Below are 23,329 nucleotides of genomic sequence, written 5' to 3'. Positions count from 1 at the left end.
AGGTCAATAGCTGCATAAAGACACCTGTCCACCCCATACAATCAGTAAGAATCCAACTACTAACATGACCAAGACCAAAGAGATGTCCAAAGACACTAGAGACATTGTACACCTCCACACCTCGGGTCATGACAATGACCCGAAGCACACAGCCAGGATAACCAAAGAGTGGCTCTGTAAGAAGCATATCAAGGTTCTGGCATGGCCTAGCCAGTCTCCAGACCTAAACCCAATAGAGAATCTTTGGAGGGAGCTCAAACTCCGTGTTTCCCAGCGACAGGCCAGAAACCTGACTGATCTAGAGAAGATCTGTGTGGAGGAGTGGGCCAAAATCCCTCCTGCAGTGTGTGCAAACCTGGTGAAAAACTACAGGAAACGTTTGACCTCTGTAATTGCAAACAAAGGCTACTGTACCAAATATTAACATTGACTTTTCAGGTGTTCAAATACTTATTTGCAGCTGTATCATACAAATAAATAGTTACAAAATCATACATTGTGATTTCTGAATTTTTTATTTAGATTATGTCTCTCACAGTGGACATGCACCTACGATGACAATTTCAGACCCCTCCATGATTTCTAAGTGGGAGAACTTGCAAAATAGCAGGGTGTTCAAATACTTATTTTCCTCACTGTATATATATATATATATATATATATATATATATATATATATATATATACGAAATTTTCCTTTCTTTACTTAGATATAAAATAAATTAATTAACTCCAGATAAAAATATTTTTAATCAGTAAACTTTTGTTTTATTTCTGAGTCTTAAATCAAACACCAAAATCCGCCATGATTCTCACAATTTACATTTTTGTGGGTTTTTCCCTCAAAATGGCGACAAAAACTTAAATTACTGTCTTTATTGATCGTACAGATAAAAACAATACATCATTCAAATCTGTAAAATGTCTATAATTTTATATATATATATATATATAAACGCTTCCTGACTTGACTTGAAGAGATGCAGTTTCTCCCGTATCACCTCATTAACTGTCCGTGTGGAAACATGGCAAAGGCTCTAAATGATGTCCAAACGTCTCTGCACTGATATAGCCTTTATATTTAATCACTGTACACATGCTTACATATATATCACATGCTGTACATATGATACATGTTTAAAACCTCCAAGCTATATCTCGCTATTTTCTCTATCTAATTGTCTCTGTGTTTTAGTAAATGTCTCTGTCTCACTGTATATGTCTCTCTCTTGCTGTCTCTATTTGTTTCTCACTCTTTCTAAAGCTGTGTCTGTGTCTCTTTGTCTTTGTCTCTGTCTTTCCTGCTTATTTACATGTCTAACAAAGTTTTGAGTTTTGAAGTAATGCCATTAGTGATCTATGATGAAAGACTTCCCTGGTTCGATTCTTACCTCTAGTTTCATATTGAACATTATAAGAAGTTTTTAAAAACAGAACAATGAAAGATCATTAAAATTGGTTGCTGGCAAATCATGGTATATCAGTGGTGCAGGTGTTGGAGATGTGGTTCTTGTACCTGAGTCACTTCTCATAGACTTCGAGTTACTGAGAGAATGTACAGGAAGGAGAAGTTTTGACCCTCTACCATCATGATCTAAGAGAAAACACTGGTCTCCTAACTATAGAAAAGCCAAGAGTCCAATAAACCAAGGTTTCTTTGCCTCTCCTTTGTTGGTGTAATGGTCAGTGAAGTGGTTGCTGCTATCTGACTCCCCTGGTTCAATTCCCACCCCTTAGCTTTCCTTTAAATTGTTTAAAAAGTTTTTAAAAATAACCAAAAAAGGTCCTAATAATCAGGTTCTTTCAGGAGATCCTGTGGCTCAATTGGAAGCGCTTTACCTCTGGGTTTCAGAGGTTGCCGGTTCAAACCCCAGCCAGGGCTCAAAGTTAAGAGTGGGGAAGGTTCCGGTGGCTGTAGTAAGGAAGGTGTCAGAAATGGCTGCGTGGAAGGTTGGATGTGGTTTCAGAGGGCGTATCCTGAAGCAGGGGGGCAATATCCGGGCATCTGCCCCCCGTGCGTCTGAGAAGCTGAAAACAGGGGTTATGAAGCAAAAACGTTCAAAAAAGTATCGACTTAGTTTTGCATATATAGGGAAAAATTCTGCCAAAAACCTATCACCTTCACTTTTTATGAGGCTGTGAAGCAGCAGGTCTTTACAGCATTTGTTTACAGTCAACTACCTCATTGCTCACCAAACACTACTTTCCACACAGCTTAGCCAGTGTGGGGACAAGCCAGATTTGAACCAGCAACCTCTGAGCTCAGAGGCAAGGCTTTTATCACAAAGCCATCAAGTCCCACACTGCACCTTCTTTTTTTGGGGGGTTTATCGTTTGTTTCATGCTTCAAAGCAAGAAATTCAGACCAGACAGAAACACAGAAAGCAAGATTCGAACCCTGAACCCCACCAACAGCGAAATACCAGTCTTAACCCACTGAACCATCAGGAAGGACAGGCTATGCTAATTGTTTGAGCAGGTCTATCTTTTCTTTCAAACCATCAACACAAGAATATAATGCTAAAGACAGACTTAGGAAGCAAACCCATAATGTGACTAGCAGGGACAAAGCAGGACTCGAACCCTGATTCACACTATTAGCAAGGAACCAGCATTAACCCACTGAACCATTAGGAAGGACAGGCTGGGAAGCTTGTTTAGAGCAGGTCTATCTTTCTTTTTAACCTATCAAAACAAGAATATGTAGATGTAGGAATCAGGAATTTAACCTACCTCATGACTAGCAGACAGAAAGCCAGGTTTGAACCCTGACCACCAACATTAGCAAAGTACCAGCCTTAACCCACTAAGCCATCAGAAAAAAACATCAATGCAAGAATTTAACAGTAAAGAAAGATGTAGGAAGCGAATACAGATGTAAGTAGCACAAGTTGCACTCACATTGTAAATAACAGGAAGAAAACAAGATTCAAACCATGATCCCCACCACCAGCGAGATAACAACCTTAACCCGTTGAACCATTGGCGAGGACAGGCTAGGAAGCTTATTTACAGCAGGTCTATCTTTCTTTTCAACCCATTAAAAACAAAAATGTATCGCTAAAGAAAGATGTAGGAAGTAAATCCTGATCGTGACTGGCAGACAGAAAGCAGGATTCGAACCCTGAACCCCACCAAAAGCAAAAAACCTGATTTAACCCACTGAACCATCAGGGAAGACAGGCTAGGAAGGTTGTTTAGAGCAGGTCTATCTACCTTTAAACCATCAACACAAGCATATAAAGCTAAAGAAAGATTTAGGAAACAGGAACATAAACTACATCGCAACTAGCAGGCAGAAAGCAGGATTCAAACCTGGATCCTCACCATCAGCGAGGCACCAGCCTTAACCCACTGACCCATGGAAGAGACCAGACTGGGAAGCATGATTAGATGAGGGCACAAGCCTTAAACCACTGAGCGACCGCTGCTGAAAAGCATGTGTGCTTTTTGGAGGGTTCATACTTTGTTTCATGCCATCGCAGTAAGAAGGAAGGCATGTAGAACTGGCTTTGAAACCTTATCACCAGTGTGGACTATATTAAGGACCATGTTCAGGCACAAGCCTTAACCCGCTGAGCTACCACAGAATTGAAATGGTTTCAGAGGGGACAAGGTCCAGAAGTTTTATTTACCAACACAGCAACCAGCTCGACCAGGAATCAAACTCTCAAACTCATCCTTGTGGGGATGCTGACATTAACCCAATAGGCTATCACATCCATCTATCTATCTATCTATCTATCTATCTATCTATCTATCTATCTATCTATCTATCTATCTATCTATCTATCTATCTATCTATCTATCTATCTATCTATCTATCTATCTATCTATCTATCTATGATGTGAGGTCCAGTTAACAGCTAAAACAGGTAGAAGTAATAACTACTTTTTACTTAAGTACATGTCAGAGCCAAAACTTCTTTACTTTCACTTGAGTAAAAAAGTTTAATCAGTACTTCAACTTTTACCCGAGTATTTTAAAACATGAGTATCTGTACTTCTACTTAAGTAAAGGATGTGTGTACTTTTGCCACCTCTGGACTGGACTGGAAAGACCAGGAATCATTGGAGGCCGTGTATTTCACCCTCAAACCTTCGTTGGTGTCCTGCCTCAATTAATCCACCTCTTAACACCATTATTATGTCGTCAATATAGAATATAGAAACTAGAAGTCGATCATTAGTGGATTTTACCGATATTGATATCTAGGTTGGATCGTACTTGCCGATAACCGAATAATCAACTGATAATTTTTTAATGCATACTAGATTTTAAAAAAACAAAAAAAACAATGTAAAATAGTACCAAACTTTACAAAAATAAAATATTAATTTAATTTCAATGCTCTGGACTTTGTGCCCATTTTGAGCATTACTGTTCGGATTTATGTGAAAAATACATTTTAAAATAAGATTCTATATGTAACGAACTCAAGTTAACAAATGCTTTAGAAGTATTTGTTTGTTTGCTTGTTAATTACATTTACTAATAAATTTCTATTAAATCACGTGTCATAACAAACAGCACGTGGTATCAGGGATTCGCCGCTAGAGGCCACTCTTGTACTGTTTATTTGACAGCAGACCTTTTCAAGAAACTCTAGGAAATGAAGAGAATAGACTATTGGGAATAATAATAATAATAATAATAATAATAATAATAATAATAATAATAATAATAATAATATATATATATATATATATATATATATATATATATATATATATATATATATATATATATATATATATATATTCACGGACAAAAGCGTATTAAAACGTAATTCAGTGATTCTGAGAGGGTTTAGGCCTGCTGTTTGTGGGACCACATGAAGCCAAAGACCAGAAGAAGAAAATGCTTTTTTGTGAACTATCCAGTGTTTACTGTAGGTAACAGAATTGCTCTGAATATCTTACCAACAGCTTATACTTATTATTTCTAGAATGCTCATCAAGTTATTGAAATGCCTTGGTGGATTCAGTAATGGGACTCAATTATGCTACATGCACATATAAACTTCTCGAATGGGCTACAAAGATGCTTCGCCCTCTTCTTCCCCTGTTGAGCCAATCAAGTCTCCTAACTGAACTGAATGTCTGGCATGTCTTTTTTGTTCAATTCGTTCATGAAGGACAAGTCTTGGTACCATCATATCGGTCACAAACTAGTTGCATCAGTTTATACTGAAACAGAATAATTACTACTCATTCAGATTCAGATCTGAGTCCCGTTCAGTAAAAGGCATGTTTTTTCAGTAGTTTTAAGCATAAGGTGGCATTCTTCATGATTTCCTGACCCTACTATAATATTCATCCACTCTGTCATAATCTGCATATGAGGCTAATGTGCTTTGAATTGAAATAAAAATGATATCGATATTGATGAGCTAAATCAGTTAAATGTAAAAGAAATGTGTCCATGCAGTTATGACCACAAGGGGGCAGTGTAGTTTCGTCAAAATTGAGATTAGACTAAAAACTTTACTAAAACTACATTTTATAAAACTTTGTATAACTTAAATAAAAATAAAGTTGCCTTTTCTTGCAGTTTATTTACAATCCAACATTGCGCTTAATGCCAAATGATTACATATACAGTGCCTGTGAGAAGTTTGGAAACACTGAAACACTGAGTGTTTTATAGTTTTTGAGACACAAGCATTCCTTTTGTTTCAGTAAAAGGAGAAAAACACACAAAAATTGTACCGTGAATGAGTGGAATAAATTTCCAAATGGGACATTTGAAAATGGGAACGTGAACGGAATCCTGAACCAACATGACCACTATTCCATATTTTAACACTATGCAATTCCATCTGGACTGCGGCTCATTGGAACCGACTTTACCATACAACATGAGAATGAGCAGTAGCATCCATCCAAACTCTGTAAGCATTATTTAGAGAGTTGTCTGGAGTGTAATTTATCATAGAATGGCCTGCCCAGTCACTAAACCTAAATCCCATTGAACTACTCTGGGATGAACTGTCCAGGTGCTTAAAGTGTGTAAAGCTGTTCTTCATGCTAAGGAAGGATTTTTCAAAGCAAATAAAATCTGTACATTAATAGATTTGTTTGGTCGAAGATAATCTTTATACCGTTAAGTATATAAGTTTGCTGCAAATAAATCAAAAGGAAGCATACACGTATTATACTTTTTTTTACATTCGTTATCATACTTTTTATGCACTTCAAATGTTCAACTACAGTAAGCATGTCGACATTAACATATTTGTACCCAGTGATTTCAAAACCTGATTACTTTGTCTAATACAGCTCTAATACCCCCCCCCCCCCGACATGCTTCCTCCTTCATATGATCACACATCTCTCCACATCTCTATATATATATATATATATATATATATATATATATATATATATATATATATATATAAATCCAGTAACTTCTATCATCATTTCAAATAAAAAGCGTGTATATATTTCCATCAAGACACACTAGGCTACATCTTTAACATGCCTAAACAACACAATACATTTATATATCATTAGATTTCTTAAGAAATAGTCAGCATTATAACAAATACAATAATACAAATATGTCTGTATGATACGGAGGCCATGCATTGGAAGATTTTTGCGTTTTTGTTTTTTTGCGATCCCGACTTTATTTTCTCTGCATATTGAACATTATTGCTCGTTATCACAACAATTTTCTCATGATCTCGACATAAATGTTGTTTTCTCATGATCACATCTTAATTTTTGTTTTCTACTTATCATGACTTTTTTTTCTCAACATAATATTTTTTTTTTCCCTCGTGATCTCACAACAACACAAGTTTTGTTTTCTCGACATAAAAAAAGTTATTATTTTTTTGAGATCATGATCTAGTTTTCTTGTGGTCTCAATGTAAAACACATTTTTCAAGTATAAAATCTTGTGCCTTGTGAATATTTCTGGTGTATGTCCCGGAGAACATGTTGGTGTCTCCAATCTCTATCATAAAATTACGAATTTCCCGCTGCAAATATTGACTTCTTCTTTGCATTGAGAGAGAGGGATGTCCCAGAGGGGAACCTGACAAAAAAAAAGGTAGAGAAGGTAACTTTAAGGTTTACAGCAAATAAAAATCAAACATGAATGCTGGTAACCACAAACTTCACACTGTATTTGTAAGCCTGTCCAAACATTGCCTAAATTTGCAGGAGCTAAAAAAGACAGCTAATGCTAATGCTAATATTCATCAAATTACTATCACCGTGTCCTCTCTTTAGAATTACAGAGAGACCTGACTCTAACAAGCTAAACTACAGATGAAATTAAATATGGCTCTGAAATGTAGAGCAAAGCCATCAATCTTTAGTTGGTGCCTCTGCGCCATTTTCGGTTCCCTCAGCCCCTGCTCCGGCTTCCTCCAACATCTTCTTATAGTTGCTTTTGAAGAACCCGGCCTAGGCAAGATCAAAAAATAAGTGACATATTACTGAGCACAGAATATCTTAAGGAAAAAATAATAATAAAGGTAAAAAAACTGATAATATATTTACTGACCTTGTAGAGACCAGCAGCAATTAGAGCCAAAAGCACAAGCCCTCCTATGACACCTCCAATTGTCTCCTTAAGAGGGAATTTCTCTTCATACACCTCCACCTGGGTATCAATCTGCAACACCATTACATTAAGAAGTCAGTCTGGATCAAGGGTTCTGGATCAGGGTAACAACCCAGTAACCTACTGGGTTGGAGGAACATTCTGGGGAAAATGTCCATAAATACTTATTGTGCATTCTGCCCTTTAAGAGCCACTATCCAAATTTTCAGAAAACACCATCTACTTGTCTGGACGTTTTATTATTGCAAGGAAACAAGCCAAAAGCTTCCATTTATTAAGCATTAGAGGTGTACAGAAGGTTGGTGTCAGAGAACTATGCCCCCCCTCAAGCTCTCACCCCTCACACTCAGCCTCTCCCTCCTATTAATCTCCCGCACCTGTTTTCCCTTAATCAGCCCCCCTTAAAAGAGCTCTTTCCCTTCACTCGTCCGATCTTTTTCAGAATTTAGGTTGTAATTCTACACAGTAATTACAACCCAAATTCTGAAAACGTCCGGACACTGTATGTAAAATTTTGGAAAATGTAAATAAAAAACACAATGCATTGATTTGCAAATCTCATAAATCTATATTTTATTCACAATAGAACAAAAAAAGATATAAAGTGAGAATATAGACCATTTTATGGAAAAAATTAATCATGAGTAGGACAGGGCCATGTTTGTCACTGTGTAGCATCACATCTTCTCTCTGTATGGATCTGGGAACTTAAAAAAATGAATGTTGTCCCATATGTGTCAGATACAGGATTCTAGCTGCTCAACAGTTCTGGGTGTCTTTTGTTGTGTTTTATAATGCACCACATGTTTCAAAATGGTGAAAGGTCTAGACTGCAGGCAGGTCAGTTTATCACCCAGACTCCTATACAACAAAGTCATGCTGTTGTAACAGATGCAGTATGCAGTTAGCATTGTGTTATTGGAAGCATTTGTTGCTCTGTCCAGCAAACAATTTTCCACTTTGCCTCAGTACATTTTAAACGAGCTTTGGCCAAGAGAAGATGGTGGCACGTCTGTCTCAAGTTCACACATGCCTTCTTCCTTTTATGACAGATTTACCCTGCATTTGCAAATCATTTCATTCTGTTTTTATTAACATGTTACACAGTATCCCATCTTTTTGTAATTAAGGTTGTATAATATGTAAAGGAATAAGTGATTTTATGTACACACTAGAAGCTGGCATTAGGTGTTGCTTCAATTCCCAAGAAATTATCATATAGAATTAATTCCATATTTTACAATTTACAATTTTTACAATTTCGTTTTATAATTACATTTTCAGATGACTTTTGTAGTTGCACTGAAACTTTCACCTGGGTATGTAGTTTCCTACATTACCCACAATGCCATTCAGCTGGGTAATCATCATGGCACTGGGTTTAAATTCTTATTTTATCTCTATGTAAAGAGAGCAATGCAGCAGCTTTAGATTTCATTGTATAGATCATTATACAGTCTGCATTGTAAAGCTACTTTATCCTTTACACTGACTCTCATCACTAGTGGTTCATAAAATCATGTGACTTAAACTCATTCACTTGAATGCTACTTCATAGTTTCGTCGCTTAGTAAATAAAAGAAATAGTAACAATCTTTATAAAATAGATTAAAAATTAAATTAGCATATCTGGCTTTGATAGAGTCTTATCAGTTGCTGTACCTTGCCAGTAGGTTCAGTGTTTACAGAATCAGAGGCAAAGTAAATGTATGCTGTTCTGTTGTAGTCCATTGTTGCTGTAGAGGTGAGCATGAAAACTGCTGATCGCAAACCGGTCTAAAAAGTTTAGAAGGTATAAAGAATGATTAACGCTACACAATTAAAAAAAAAAAAGGTGTAAGATCATTAAAATAATGCACGTTTAACATATTGTACCTGTTCGATCCACCCAGAGCTGACATTACCAAAGATGTTGTAGAATTTCGGCTGCCTTCTAGTGAGACGTGCAGCACATTTAAAGACTGCACATACGGCTATAGAGCAATTCTAATAACAGAGAGTTCCCATATACCACAAACAAATCAATTCATTATATTAATTCACTCATTAATGTTTAGTAGACAAATGATGATTCACTGTTTTTGCATGGTACCAGGCAATACTCACCACCTCAGGGTTTTTGCAGTGCTAACACAAAATCCTTGATATTTGGTATCTCATGTCTGTCTAGATTGCAGCCAGGAATCTAGAAAAACATAGCAAGAAGTTCCACCCTCACAAGAACTGAAGAATTTACCTACTTATGTGTGCATTTTTGCATGAATTAAATTCCCATTAGGAAACAAGTTAATAGGGATATATATATACATCTTTTTAAGAGGTGGTATCAAAAAGTTTACACACCATCACCTTCAAAATACTCGCCTTGCATAGCAATATAGCACTCCCACCGTTATCCCGGAAAGAGTCTTCTATTAGAAGAGTGTCAAGCACTTTCTGTTTTTGCAATACAAATAACTTTTATTTGAATTGAGATGCTAAACTGAAAATCTGTTCAATCCAGTTGAGTTTAAACAATGAATAAATGGTGAGATTTGGATGTAGATGTTTTTTTCTTGTGAAATTTTCAGCCAGCACTGAAATTGGCTAGAAACAAAAAACTGTGATGTATAAGGAAGAAACCCTGAGAGAAACCAAACTCAAAGGAGAACACATCCTTATCTGGGGGACCCCAAATGTCCAAGCATTAGAGTTCCATCATTGTTAAGGGTATCAATTGCTCAAGTATAAAACTGTTCATGTAACCCAAAGCCATTGTAGCCAAACTCTTTATATTAATTACAATCTAAATCCATCTTAATGGTTCTTGAGTTTAACAGCATCCTCATTCAAAACTTACACACATTCTCAGCAGTGTAAGGTTTTTTCCAAACTGAAGAGAACCAGATTGAGAAGTAACGCATCAGGAATAATCAGAATCCAGAAATGATTGCAGGATCTTCAACTGGTCAAATACACTTTCTCGAGTGATCAACCACAACAGCAGAAGTTCAGTCAAGTGGAATTTCCAAGCAGAAGCAGTTCATCATAATCATAATTTTTCCTTTGAATGAACTTTCGAGGCTTCTATTTAACATTCTAAAAGTGTTTTCTTATGAGGAACAGTCAACCGATCCCACAGGGACTCCTTCACCGAAGAAGTCAGGAGGAATAGTTGCTTTTTCTAGCGTTTCTCAAATCATTCTTAATACTTGCAAACCAGAAAGAGCATTTTTTAAAACAATTGTACAAACAGCACAAAACAATGGATTGCCTGCAAAAGCCTGTACTTCTCTCAAAATCCTTAGTTCATCTCTCAAAAGTAAGTATTTGTGAACATCTCATTACCATCAGAAAGTCCTTCAATGTTTGTTCACAAACAAGATCGTCAAAATGTTTAGTCATGTTGTCAGTATGAAGGCATATGGTTTTATGGTTTTCCTGATGTAACTACAGTTTGGATTCCAGTAATTAAAAATGCACAAGACTGAATGACATCTATGAATTTCAACAGAACAAATGTGCACAGTAATATATTTGGGATATTGATTTGCAAGAGACCAGATAGGATTCACACTTTTACTGTACTGTACTGGTGTACTGTACTGGTTTATAGAAATTGTTATTCTGTGTTTCACCCTGTCTAGTTCATGAGATTCACCTTTGACCTATTTCAGAGAACAAGCTGATCATTGGTTGATCTAATGCTATAACTCACCTTCATTAGTGACATTCAAGTTTCTGCACAATTCATCAATTCACGAATTTTGACGGATTCTGACAACTGGTTTAACCATTTTATTCAATGAACTGATGCCTAGGTGTTTTGGGGGTTAAGACTATTCAGGTGAGAGCCAGTTATTTATATTTTGATCAACAAACAATTGATAATGTAGAAACAGCAGACAATTGTACACAATCGATTCAATCAGTGTACCAAAGCATTCAGAATTTGTTCAAACCAATGAGAAATTGCTTTTATGATGTGCACAAGTGACAACATGATGAGGAGGTTAAACAGAATTTCATTTCTGATCTGAGAAACATTCCAGTGCAACTAAGGATATATTTTAACACATAATCTATTATTTGCATTTTTTAAAACAATATCAGTCTACAGTACCTGCACAGTATCAGTCCAGATGTCCTTATCTCCTAATTTTACAGGCACTCGCATGAAAATGTCCAAATTCAAATCCCTGAGGTCATTCTCCACCTGAGAGGAAATGAGGTTGTCATTATCGCACTTTGTAACTCTTTCCAGATAGTAGCATATCAGATGTTTTCTTGTATTTTTTTTATGATACCTTTAATATTTGTTGGATCGGTTTCTGGAGGTCATTTTTCCCTGCAGTTAAGTTTATGTGGATGGTGGAATTCTGGTGCCTTGACAAGAGATCGTAAAAAATTTTTTTTAATTATGTATAACTATGCATATTTGAGTCTACTCTTGGCATATTACACTATTTGGCCATTTACTGAAATGAGAATATGGCAAACCTTAATAACATTTATAACTATACATATCTATTTTAGCTAGAAATCAGAAAATTCACTCACCTGATCAGTGCGACGTAGATGGCATATTTAACATCAATGGATTCTTCTTTGAACAATTCATTATCCTGTTCATGCTCGTCATTGTCACTGGAAATTTCAGGATATTTGTGTCAGTTTGGTAAATAACTGTTACTAAACAAAAATAACTGTTTTATTACAATATTTTTGATGTGATTAGCAGTGGTGTGGAGTAAATGTACTTTGTTACTGTACAGAAGTCATTTTCTGCCTACTTTTACCTTAACAACATTTATGATTCAATAGATGTATCTTTTACACTCATTATATTTTAATGGACGATGAGCGTTATTAATTACATTTTACACCTCTGTTGAAGATGTCACTAAAACTCAACACTTCCCTACCCGCATCTGAGCAACTTTTTAGCACCACTGCTCTCATTTTCAGTCCAAAAAGTGCTTGAAAAAATCCCAAAAATCTTCAAGAACCAGCTTAAGTTGACGAATAAAAAGATCGATACTTTCTGAGACTGATAGGTGCATCATATTACAGTCAGCTTTGAATATTAGTTTTTTCTTTTTCTGAAATGTTTATTAATCGATTTATCTATTGAATACTAATGGTCCTTCTATTTTGTGACATGATTCTGTAATTTTATTGGTTGAATAAAGATTCCTTTTTTGAAAATTTGTTTTACTACTTATTATTTCTTTGTCTTGTTTAAGTTTTGTTTTATTCTGCCATGTTGAAAAGGCTGTTGTGTTGATCTTAATGTTGTTAATGCAGTGTTGAGGTGTACAATTTGATTTGTATTTGAGGAAATAAAATCTCAAATCAACTGTTTTTGGCTTATCACTAACGTGTCGAGGACTAGTGCATCTTTGAGACTACGTTCAATATGAGTCGAATACTCAAGTACTGTTCAAATCAGATACTCGAAGACTTTTACTTAAGTATTATTGGAATTGGTGACTTTAACGTGTAATGGAGTAAGTTTTGCAGTAATGGATCTATACTTTTACTTTAGTAGGATTTCTCTTTACACCACTGATGATTAGTTATCTATGTATATTGCAATTTAATTTGGAATGAATAGACATTATTGATCTTATCTATTATGTTCAAGCCCAAACCTACTGTATGTCATTTAAATGCATGCATGCAAAAGCAATTACGAGTGGTGCATCATATGACAATTTGCATTACCAGATTGAAGAAAGAGAATTTTTTTTCTCACAAATATCTGCACCTTTTTAAATTTTTTTATCAAAATATAAATAAATCTAAAATAGGGGAAGTTAAAACATTCAGCGAAACACACATTTATTCACGACATTCTTTCAAATATTAAAAAAAAAAAAAACTCCTTTATTTTTTAATAAGTAAACGTTTGATTTACTGATGCACCAAGTCTCAAATCAGCACCAAAATCCACAATTATTCACACAATAATCGGCAAATGCACCGGCGTGTTTTGTGGCATTTTTCCTCATAACGCAGAAACTAACTTAAATTACTCTGTCTTTTTTGATCGTACAGATAAGAGCAATACATTATTCTAATTTGTAAGGGGTCTACTTTTATGTTTATGTATCGCTGCTGTCTCTGTCATCTCTCTTCACATACACATAAATAAAAAAACCTGAATCTCAATGAACACTTGTCTCACAGACATAATAAATATATAAATAGAAAGCGTGAAATGTCTACTTTCAAATAAACCAATTCACATCGAATACAAATATTCTCTGAATATGTAATCTGTCTTAAAGTTAGAAGAGAAAAAAATCTAAACAAATAAAACTTAATTGTGTTATAATGAATGGAATGTTTCTCATTAGACAAAAGAAATTTCCGGGATTTTAATAGATACAAATGCAATCCATCTAGTGGAATGTACTGGTTAATATGATATAAGAACAAACCTGGAAGCAGTTGCAGTGATTGTCACCTTCCCTTCAAAATTACTGTCTTTGTTTATGTTATACATAACGTCAAATACAGCCTGTTGTGTTGATCTTAATGTTAAGGTGTACAATTTTATTTGTATTCTAGGAAATAAACATGACAAATCAACCGTTTTTGGCTTTTCACTAACGTGTCGAAGACTATGTTGAATCTACATTCAATATATGTCAAATCCTCAAGTACTGTTCAAATCAGATAATCAAAGACTTACTCATATCATATTGGAATTAGTGACTTTAACTTGTAATGGATTAAGTTTTGCAGTAAGGTACCTATACTTTTCTATACTTTTACTCAAGTAGAATTTTCAGGTACTCTTGACACCAGATCACTAAACACTAAACACACACTTTAGACCACAGGTGTCAAAATTCCGTTTCATCTTGCCATTTTATGTCGCCGGCAAGGGATTCAAATGTGCATGATTACTTTAAATAAGGTATATGCTAATATCCCACAATGCACATCAATTTATTCAACAAATGGAGATCTGAAATATCAACAATCAATCCCAAAATGTCCAAGAAAAATAATTTTTTACGCAGAAGAAAGAAAATTTTTATGAAACATGGGAAAGCGAATATATGTTCATGCTTCGAGAAGACAATCAAGTGCGTATTTCTTTGTTATGAGGCTGTTTCAGTTGTGAAGGAGTACAATACACATCGGCATTTTAACACAAAAAAAGTCCAGTATGCTAAATATACCCTTTAAGAAAAACATCAAATTGTCAGAGAATTAGAAGGCAGACTGCAAACACAGCAGGAAATGTTTACTTAAGCTCCAGCCAAAAATATTATAATCAATTTGGCCCGCAACTTAGACAGTGTTTTAGATTTTGGCCACTTATGTTGAGTTTGACACCTGCTTTAGAGTGTAAGGACATATTTTGGGATGAGGGTGGAAATGTCTCCAGGTTACATATATAATGATATAAGCACAAACCTGGAAGCAGTTGCGTTAAACGTCATTTTTCCTTCGAAGTTACTGTCTTTGTTTATGGTATACGTAATGTCAAATACAGCCTACAGAGGTGATACAGGAAGTAAGAGATCGCATAATTTTTCGAAAGTTACCACAAAGAAAAAATATTATCCAAATCCTGATATCTAAATTTGTAAATGTATTAAACAACCTTGACTTGTTATTCCTGAACTCTTCACCCCAATTCAAAAAAGTTGGGACAATATGCAAAATGTAAATAAAAATAGATTGGAACGATTTGCAAATCTCATAAATCCATATTCTATTCACAATAAAACAAAAAATAAACATTTAATGTTTAAACTGAGAATATGAATAATTTTAAGGAATCATTTAACCTATAAAGTTTTACCTGTTATAGGTTACAGTTTAACCTATACCAGTTTCTCCAACTGTTTAATTTCGATAACACTCACTTTTTATAGATTTTTGTTGCCCCATCCCAACTTTTTTAAGACATTGTCGCAATTCAATTCAAGATGGCCTTAACTGTTTCTTATAATGATACATTTATCTTATAATGGTCCATTCCCTACATTTTTATTAACATTTTACACAGCATCCCAACTTTTTGTAATTAGAGTTGTATTATTTATTGGATAGATAAATAATACAACTCTAATTACAAAAAGTTGGTAGGCTGTGTAAAATGTAAAATGTAAAACTTTATTTGGACTCACCAAATCATTTTTTTTGAAGATGGGTTTACTGATGTAACAAGTAGTCTCCCCCAAGACAGCTTTTTCATCACTGTCCACAGATACACACTCCAATCTGCCCTGCTCAGAGAGAAACCAACATAGACATCTTTTTTCATTTGCTACAGTCCAGTCCAGTCTAAAAATCCATCCCTCCATCCATGCAATCATCTTCTATCCCACATGTTCTACACACGGTTTATAAGGAAGCCTGGACTCTATCCCAGAGAATTAAGATGACAAATTGTGGGACACCTGACGTGGAGGACCAACCTAGCACCCAATCACACACACACACATACACGTGCACACACTCCGATTCACACACTACAAGCAATTTGGGAATGCCAATAAACCTACAACAAGTCTTCAAAGAAAACCAGAGTACCTCTAGAAAACCCCTGAGGCAGAGTGAGAACATGCAACTCCATGTACATGGGGTGAATGTAAGATTTAAGCCCCCAAACCCGTGGGGAATGGGGTTAATGTGCTAATTACATACCTAAACAATACCAAAGGATCAAGTTTTTTATAGGCACTTTATACTATCCTTCATGGCACATTCATAAGATCAGTATAAATACTTTTTATTTTAAATTTTTAGGTTTTTATATTATCTGGAGAAATAATGACTGTTGTTTTTAGTTTACTGTATAATATACTGTTCCTTGCCTTTTGCATCATTTTTGCTTTTTGAATATAATTCAGCTGATGAATGATTTGTTTTGCAATAAGGTATGTATACATTTTTCCAACTATGATTTTGAGGTATTCTTTACACCTCTGTAGACTAAACATGATGTGTGGGTGTGCGTTTATAGTTATGTCCTTCAATACAGGCAAATCTAAACACAGAATGCTACCTGCTGCTCCATGTGTGCAATTTCGATAATCATTCCTTGTTATATAGATATTTTCCAACTAGACTATAAATAAGACTGAAAACATATCATTCTGTACTTCAGACACTTGCCTGTTTAGTGGTGAATCGTCTGAAGGAAAGTCCGAATGGGTATTTGAGAACGACTCGACTGTTATAGGAGTTTTCCCCTCTGTTCTGTATGAAAACTGTCACATTCATCTCCTGCATTATTCCAACCTGTATAACTGAGTGTCTGAAAAAGTAAAAGAAAAAAACAAAACACAGTGAAAACACCGACACGTCAGGATTCTGATGAGTGTTTCTGCTAATCATTTAGTCCACTATTTTGCCTCCATTGGTTCTCCCCAATCATCTTACCCAGAAAAGTTAAAATCCACTTTGAGATTATCGATGCAGACATTATCGGTTCCGCAGTTTATTTCAAAATCCAGCTGAGAAAATAGTTCACAAAGCGATGTCATGTGCACAGTCTAACATTTCCATAACTGATATAAAAAACTTCAGAAAACAGAACTGATATAATTGTATATACAGATATTTCAAAGCACAAATAAACAATGTGTAATTATTGACAATATGTTTGATACATTTAGAACCAATAATAAGAAAGCAATAAGAAAAAAACATGATACTGCTTCAGTTCTAATCTAAAAAATCTGTACACTCGCAGGACTTACATTATAATCCGCTGTGTACTTTACGGTAGGAGGGAGCATTGGACGTAAATTGCCTAATTTTTGACTAGGGAGACCCTCAAATGTATACACTAACTCAGTAATTATTGGGTTTAGTGCATCATTAGGGCAGGCCTGTAAAAGCAGGTGGAAACAAAAAGCAAGATTTAAGGTGAAAGTAATCATCTTCAGTTTGAATAAATTAGATCGAATGACTTAAAGACACTGAAAATATGTACAATATGAAGATATGTCCTGATTGTATATGAATGCGAGTAGAAAACAGATTTTTTTTTTACTTGTAGTAGTAAAGCAAAATGTAAGGAACTGCTATAATTTACACAAGAAATGTTGTAGAACTATGGGGAAGATGTAGAATGATCTAAAAGCAGAAATTTTAGACAAATAAAAAGTATATTGATTTTCTGTCAGAGACCAAAAATGGTACAATTTACTTCTTCCTCAGATTATAATAATAATAATTTTCATGTTAACACAAATTAAAGAATATATTTATCAACATAATATAATATAGGAGCAATCTAATAACATTTTTATTTTAGTTTAGATTAAATGTGTGCACATAAATACACTTTTATAAAGTATTTAAAAGGAGCATTTTAAATACCTCTATAGAAAAATTATGTTCATCGCACTTTTCCTGCAGCGACACAGATATCATACGAGAGAGATCACGGATTTTCTCTGAAAAGTAGGCCCGGTAGCTTTGTCGTTTGGCATCAAGTTTTATGGTATAGTTTATATTTGCATTCAAGTCTAAATAAAGAGAAATAACAACAATCATACATTGTGTGAAGACAAACATTCCTTGTTATATAGATATTTTCCAACTAGACTATAAATAAGACTGAAAACATATCATTCTGTACTTCAGACACTTGCCTGTTTAGTGGTGAATCGTCTGAAGGAAAGTCCGAATGGGTATTTGAGAATGACTTGACTGTTATAGGAGTTTTCCCCTCTGTTCTGTATAAAAACTGTCACATTCATCTCCTGCAGTATTCCAACCTGTATAACTGAGTGCCTGAAAAAGTAAAAGTAAAAAACAAAACACAGTGAAAACACCGACACGTCAGGATTCTGATGAGTGTTTTTGCTAATCATTTAGTCCACTATTTTGCCTCCATTGGTTCTCCCCAATCATCTTACCCAGAAAAGTTAAAATCCACTTTGAGATTATCGATGCAGACATTATCGGTTCCGCAGTTTATTTCAAAATCCAGCTGAGAAAATAGTTCACAAAGCGATGTCATGTGCACAGTCTAACATTTCCATAACTGATATAAAAAACTTCAGAAAACAGAACTGATATAATTGTATATACAGATATTTCAAAGCACAAATAAACAATGTGTAATTATTGACAATATGTTTGATACATTTAGAACCAATAATAAGAAAGCAATAAGAAAAAACATGATACTGCTTCAGTTCTAATCTAAAAAATCTGTACACTCGCAGGACTTACATTATAATCCGCTGTGTACTTTACGGTAGGAGGAGCATTGGACGTAAATTGCCTAATTTTTGACTAGGGAGACCCTCAAATGTATACACTAACTCATTAATTATTGGGTTTAGTGCATCATTAGGGCAGGCCTGTAAAAGCAGGTGGAAACAAAAAGCAAGATTTAAGGTGAAAGTAATCATCTTCAGTTTGAATAAATTAGATCGAATGACTTAAAGACACTGAAAATATGTACAATATGAAGATATGTCCTGATTGTATATGAATGCGAGTAGAAAACAGATTTTTTTTTTACTTGTAGTAGTAAAGCAAAATGTAAGGAACTGCTATAATTTACACAAGAAATGTTGTAGAACTATGGGGAAGATGTAGAATGATCTAAAAGCAGAAATTTTAGACAAATAAAAAGTATATTGATTTTCTGTCAGAGACCAAAAATGGTACAATTTACTTCTTCCTCAGATTATAATAATAATAATTTTCATGTTAACACAAATTAAAGAATATATTTATCAACATAATATAATATAGGAGCAATCTAATAACATTTTTATTTTAGTTTAGATTAAATGTGTGCACATAAATACACTTTTATAAAGTATTTAAAAGGAGCATTTTAAATACCTCTATAAAAAATTATGTTCATCGCACTTTTCCTGCAGCGACACAGATATCATGCGAGAGAGATCACGGATTTTCTCTGAAAAGTAGGCCCGGTAGCTTTGTCGTTTGGCATCAAGTTTTATGGTATAGTTTATATTTGCATTCAAGTCTAAATATAGAGAAATAACAACAATCATACATTTTCTAAAGACAAACATATCTTGTTATTTTGTTGGTGCAGTCATTGGCTATTGCATTAAATAGATATAAGAATAGACATAAAAACCTGATTGGGGATCATTTTTTAATCTATCCATGGTGAAACACAATTTTAGGGTGTTTCTCAAAGGACTGGTGCAGTTAGTGTCTCTGGTGGGGATTTTGGACGGGTTGTAGGTTAGGGTGTTCTGCAAATCCACGATGGGTCTCGATCTGAGCAAAACAACATGCAATAAAAATAAAACATTGAACAAAGCATTTTCACTTATTGTGTTGCAATACTAAATCTAAAATGGACTTAATTGGGATTTTGAGCTACGTCATTGACAAAATGACTAAAAGCCAAAATCAAACTAATTTAGAAATATAGGTTCTGTCCTAGTGCTGGGCTCAAACTGTACAAATTTGTCTACAATTTGTTTGTCTGAGACAAATTTTAAAAATACTTAAAGATTCCTATAATCTGAGGTTAAAATCTGTAGTCTTTAATCGCTGGTTTGTTCACTGACAGCTTATTAATGGTCATTGTGTAATTTTCTTTTTCTCTGATAAAATTCTGGGATGTCAGAAGATTTCAGACTCTTTGCTGCAGTGTAACTTCTTTTATGACAACTGTTAAACCAAGAACCAGTAGAAACTGATGGCACAATTAGCGCAACAAATACAAACCCCTTCAAGGAATGTGGAAACTAGTCAGGTGGACAGTACAGCAAAAAGAGAAACTTATTAAGTTATGGAGGTAAAAGGAGTGTCTGTATGGAGTTTTTATTATCAAGGCCTGTCATGAACAAAATTAACTCTACAAATTGTTTTTGTTTGCTGCTTGCTATCATTAGTGAGAGAAAGCAGGTCTGAACGGGTCACGGATTGATGACGTAACAATTCGTACAAGTCTTTTTCTTGTGTGTGGCAGTTTTTGACATTATAATCATTGAGATCCTACAGTGTGACATGGAGATCATGTTCGCTCGGTCTGACAAGCAGCAATCACAATAGACAATCATTGTTGAAAGATTAATGATCAAACTCTTGATGTCACCCAAATGAGGATGGGTTCCCCTTTTGAGTCTGGTTCCTCTCAAGGTTTCTTCCTCATAACATCTAAGGGAGTTTTTCCTTGCCACAGTCGCCACGGCTGCTCATCAGGGATAAATGCACACCATTCACCTTGACTGTTGAATTCTGTAAAGCTGCTTTGAGACAATGTCTGTTGTGAAAAGCGCTATACAAATAAACTTGACTCGACTTGACAATTAAAAATCACACAGTGTGCACCTGGCATGACACGATGCCTACAAGAAAACCTGTTCTGGTCAAAGGCTTCAAAAAGGCCATATGGTCACATACATACTGAAATGGTTCACAAAAAAACATGAATGTGTTAGAATTATTGTAAAATTTGGCAATTTTACAAAGAACCAGCAAACATACACTATATTTCCAAAAATATTGGGTCACCTGGTCATAATATGATGTGATTTTTGAGCATTGCATTCCACATGTAATCCGAATTTGCTCTTATAATAAAACCCTAACCCTAACCCTATTATCAAAATAAGGAAAAATGTATTATACAAATCCCATTTAAGTCTATGTCAATATGCAAATATACCAGAAATTTCTGTTATTTCATTCACATAGTACCACATTGTTATATTTACTTAGCTTATGAGGCCACTCTATAAATGATCTATATACATATGCTATGTAGCTGTTGCTACTATTTGTGTTAATAACTCTTTAAGTAGTCGACTACAAGTGTTGCTGATAGACTTGTGGTTAGAAATTAGTTTTTGGTTTGCAGCATGTTTTTAAACCCATCAGTGAAAACTGCTGCTGCTGCTGATAATATCACACCAGCATCACACCAACTATTGTGAGATTCGAAATGCCAGACCTTAAAAGTGTGACTGCTCCTTTGGAACCGACAGCGAGATCTGGCAGCTGGTCTTGACTGTGGTCCAGAGAGGACTGACTCAGAGAAATACCAAAATATTGCAGCCCGGAGCGTACAGACGAGCCACTGATTCTCTGTCAGAAGAGAAACACAAAACAGAATTAATTTTGAATGACTGAACCTTTTACTGTTGTGTAATTTTCTGTATCGTTTACATCAGCTGCCAAATGTAGATAACAATGTAGGATTGTGCAGAGAAACATTAAATAAAATACAAGAAGATATCAAGGGACCAAAAATGCTGAATCAATCTGCATAACATCTAAAAATGGCAGGATTGGTATTGCCCTACAGAGCATGGTACACCTAGCAAAGCCTATGCCCAGGTCTTCTTTCTCCTTTCTGTATAACTTATACACCAAGTGATGCAGAAAAAACCCAAAGCTACCAAAGATTTAAAAATGATCAACACAGATATATCTATAAAATTAGACAGTAATTAAACACTCCAGTGAAATGCACAATCTAAGAAGGAACATGTCAGGTTTTTATTTACTTCACTGCAAGTTATGAGGTGTTATCAAAAGATTACAAGACTAGCTCTGTTCAAGTTCCGGGTCAGTGGCCATCTTGCTGTTTTTCTATTTAAGGTGTCTATTTATCAGGTGTCTATTTAAGACACCTGAGACTTTAGCTCAGGGCCAGATTTTCTCACCAGCTTCCTAAAGGCCATGGGATTATTCTTGCCACCCTGCCTGCTCCTGCTCCTGACCCCTGTTCTGCTCTGTTTCTGGTTTTGTACTCTGGACTATGTTTGGATTGTGTTTTGCTCTGCCCTGTATTGCTCAGTTTGCTAGCTTAGGTTTTTTTTTTTTGGTTTTGGTTCTCTCCCTGCATTGCCCTGTTCGCCTGTGTTAAGACCCTGGACTGTTTTTTTTGGACTTTGTTTTTGCCTGTGCCCCATTAAAACCTGTATTTTCCCTACTCCATGTGTGCATCCTGCATTTTGGGTCCTCACTCATCTAGTCACACCTGCAAGAGTCTCTGACAGGATAATCTAGCCGTGCACCCTGTCCCCTGCTCTTCTGAAAAAATAATCTGGCCTTGCACCGTGTCTCTTAAGAGCTTTCCTGACAGAAAGTACTTTATTTATCTTTGTTTACACACTATAACCTTCAAAATAGTCCCCTTGCACAGCAATACATCACTGGATCTCTGCAGTGGTGGCAAAACGTGACCCCTGAGCTATATCTTCATCTTCGTGAAAAGGGCAAAGTCTGCTGGAGCCAAATCTGGCAGGTAGGGTGTGTGCAGAAGTGAGATGATGCTAAATTCTTTGACGATCGTCACTGTTACGTCCCATTGGATGTTCGTGTGTGTGTGGGTGTTTGTCTCTCTCTATTGGTTTACCTTCCTGTCAATTTCTCAAGGTTCCGCCCTCTTTGGACTGCTATTGGCTAGGGAGATAATCAACGTGTGTGACCTGACTGCGCCTGTGGCCAATCCGGTCAACTGTTTGGGTTTAAAAAGAGGACTGCAGGAACGTTGGAGAGAGCACCATGAGCACCATTTGTTTTGCATTGTTGTGTTTGAAGCATTGCTTGTTTATTGTTTGTACTACAATTGTTGATTCGTTGACTGTTATCTTGTTTGTTTTTGAGTGGTTATATTCTGACAACAACCCTTGTATTTTCCCCAGGAGTGTTGGGCAGGTAGTATGTCACGTGACTTACATCTTGCAACACGTAGGTGATACTATGTATAGAGACACTAGCTAGAAGTGTGCGCTACTTCTGTATTTTTGTTAGTTTAGAGCAGGTAAGCTAGGGCGT

General features: G+C 35.4%; 1 protein-coding gene and 1 long non-coding RNA gene across 2 annotated transcripts in view; both read right to left on the bottom strand.

The window, feature by feature from the left end:
• Positions 1-6,411: 6,411 nt before the first annotated feature.
• The window catches only part of LOC124388805 (integrin alpha-M-like), a 37,687-nt gene continuing 20,769 nt past the window's right edge, over positions 6,412-23,329 (bottom strand). The window contains 18 exon segments of the mRNA XM_046853835.1: positions 6,412-7,422; positions 7,523-7,633; positions 9,245-9,358; positions 9,458-9,568; positions 9,696-9,767; positions 11,685-11,777; positions 11,869-11,947; positions 12,122-12,208; positions 14,996-15,075; positions 15,715-15,813; positions 16,706-16,847; positions 16,973-17,046; positions 17,293-17,424; positions 17,918-18,117; positions 18,319-18,334; positions 19,417-19,550; positions 19,668-19,813; positions 21,498-21,631. Coding sequence (XP_046709791.1) covers positions 7,324-7,422; positions 7,523-7,633; positions 9,245-9,358; positions 9,458-9,568; positions 9,696-9,767; positions 11,685-11,777; positions 11,869-11,947; positions 12,122-12,208; positions 14,996-15,075; positions 15,715-15,813; positions 16,706-16,847; positions 16,973-17,046; positions 17,293-17,424; positions 17,918-18,117; positions 18,319-18,334; positions 19,417-19,550; positions 19,668-19,813; positions 21,498-21,631 — 1,923 coding nt within the window. The 3' untranslated portion in view covers positions 6,412-7,323.
• LOC124389258 lies at positions 18,198-18,908 on the bottom strand. Its single transcript, XR_006926542.1, has 3 exons — positions 18,779-18,908; positions 18,460-18,533; positions 18,198-18,334 (listed from the first exon to the last, which is right to left on the bottom strand). It is a non-coding gene; the product is annotated as an uncharacterized LOC124389258 (long non-coding RNA).

This window comes from Silurus meridionalis, chromosome 7 (genome assembly GCF_014805685.1).
Source record: "Silurus meridionalis isolate SWU-2019-XX chromosome 7, ASM1480568v1, whole genome shotgun sequence".
Taxonomy (NCBI): Eukaryota; Metazoa; Chordata; class Actinopteri; order Siluriformes; family Siluridae; genus Silurus; species Silurus meridionalis.
This window is presented reverse-complemented; position numbering and strand designations above follow the sequence as displayed.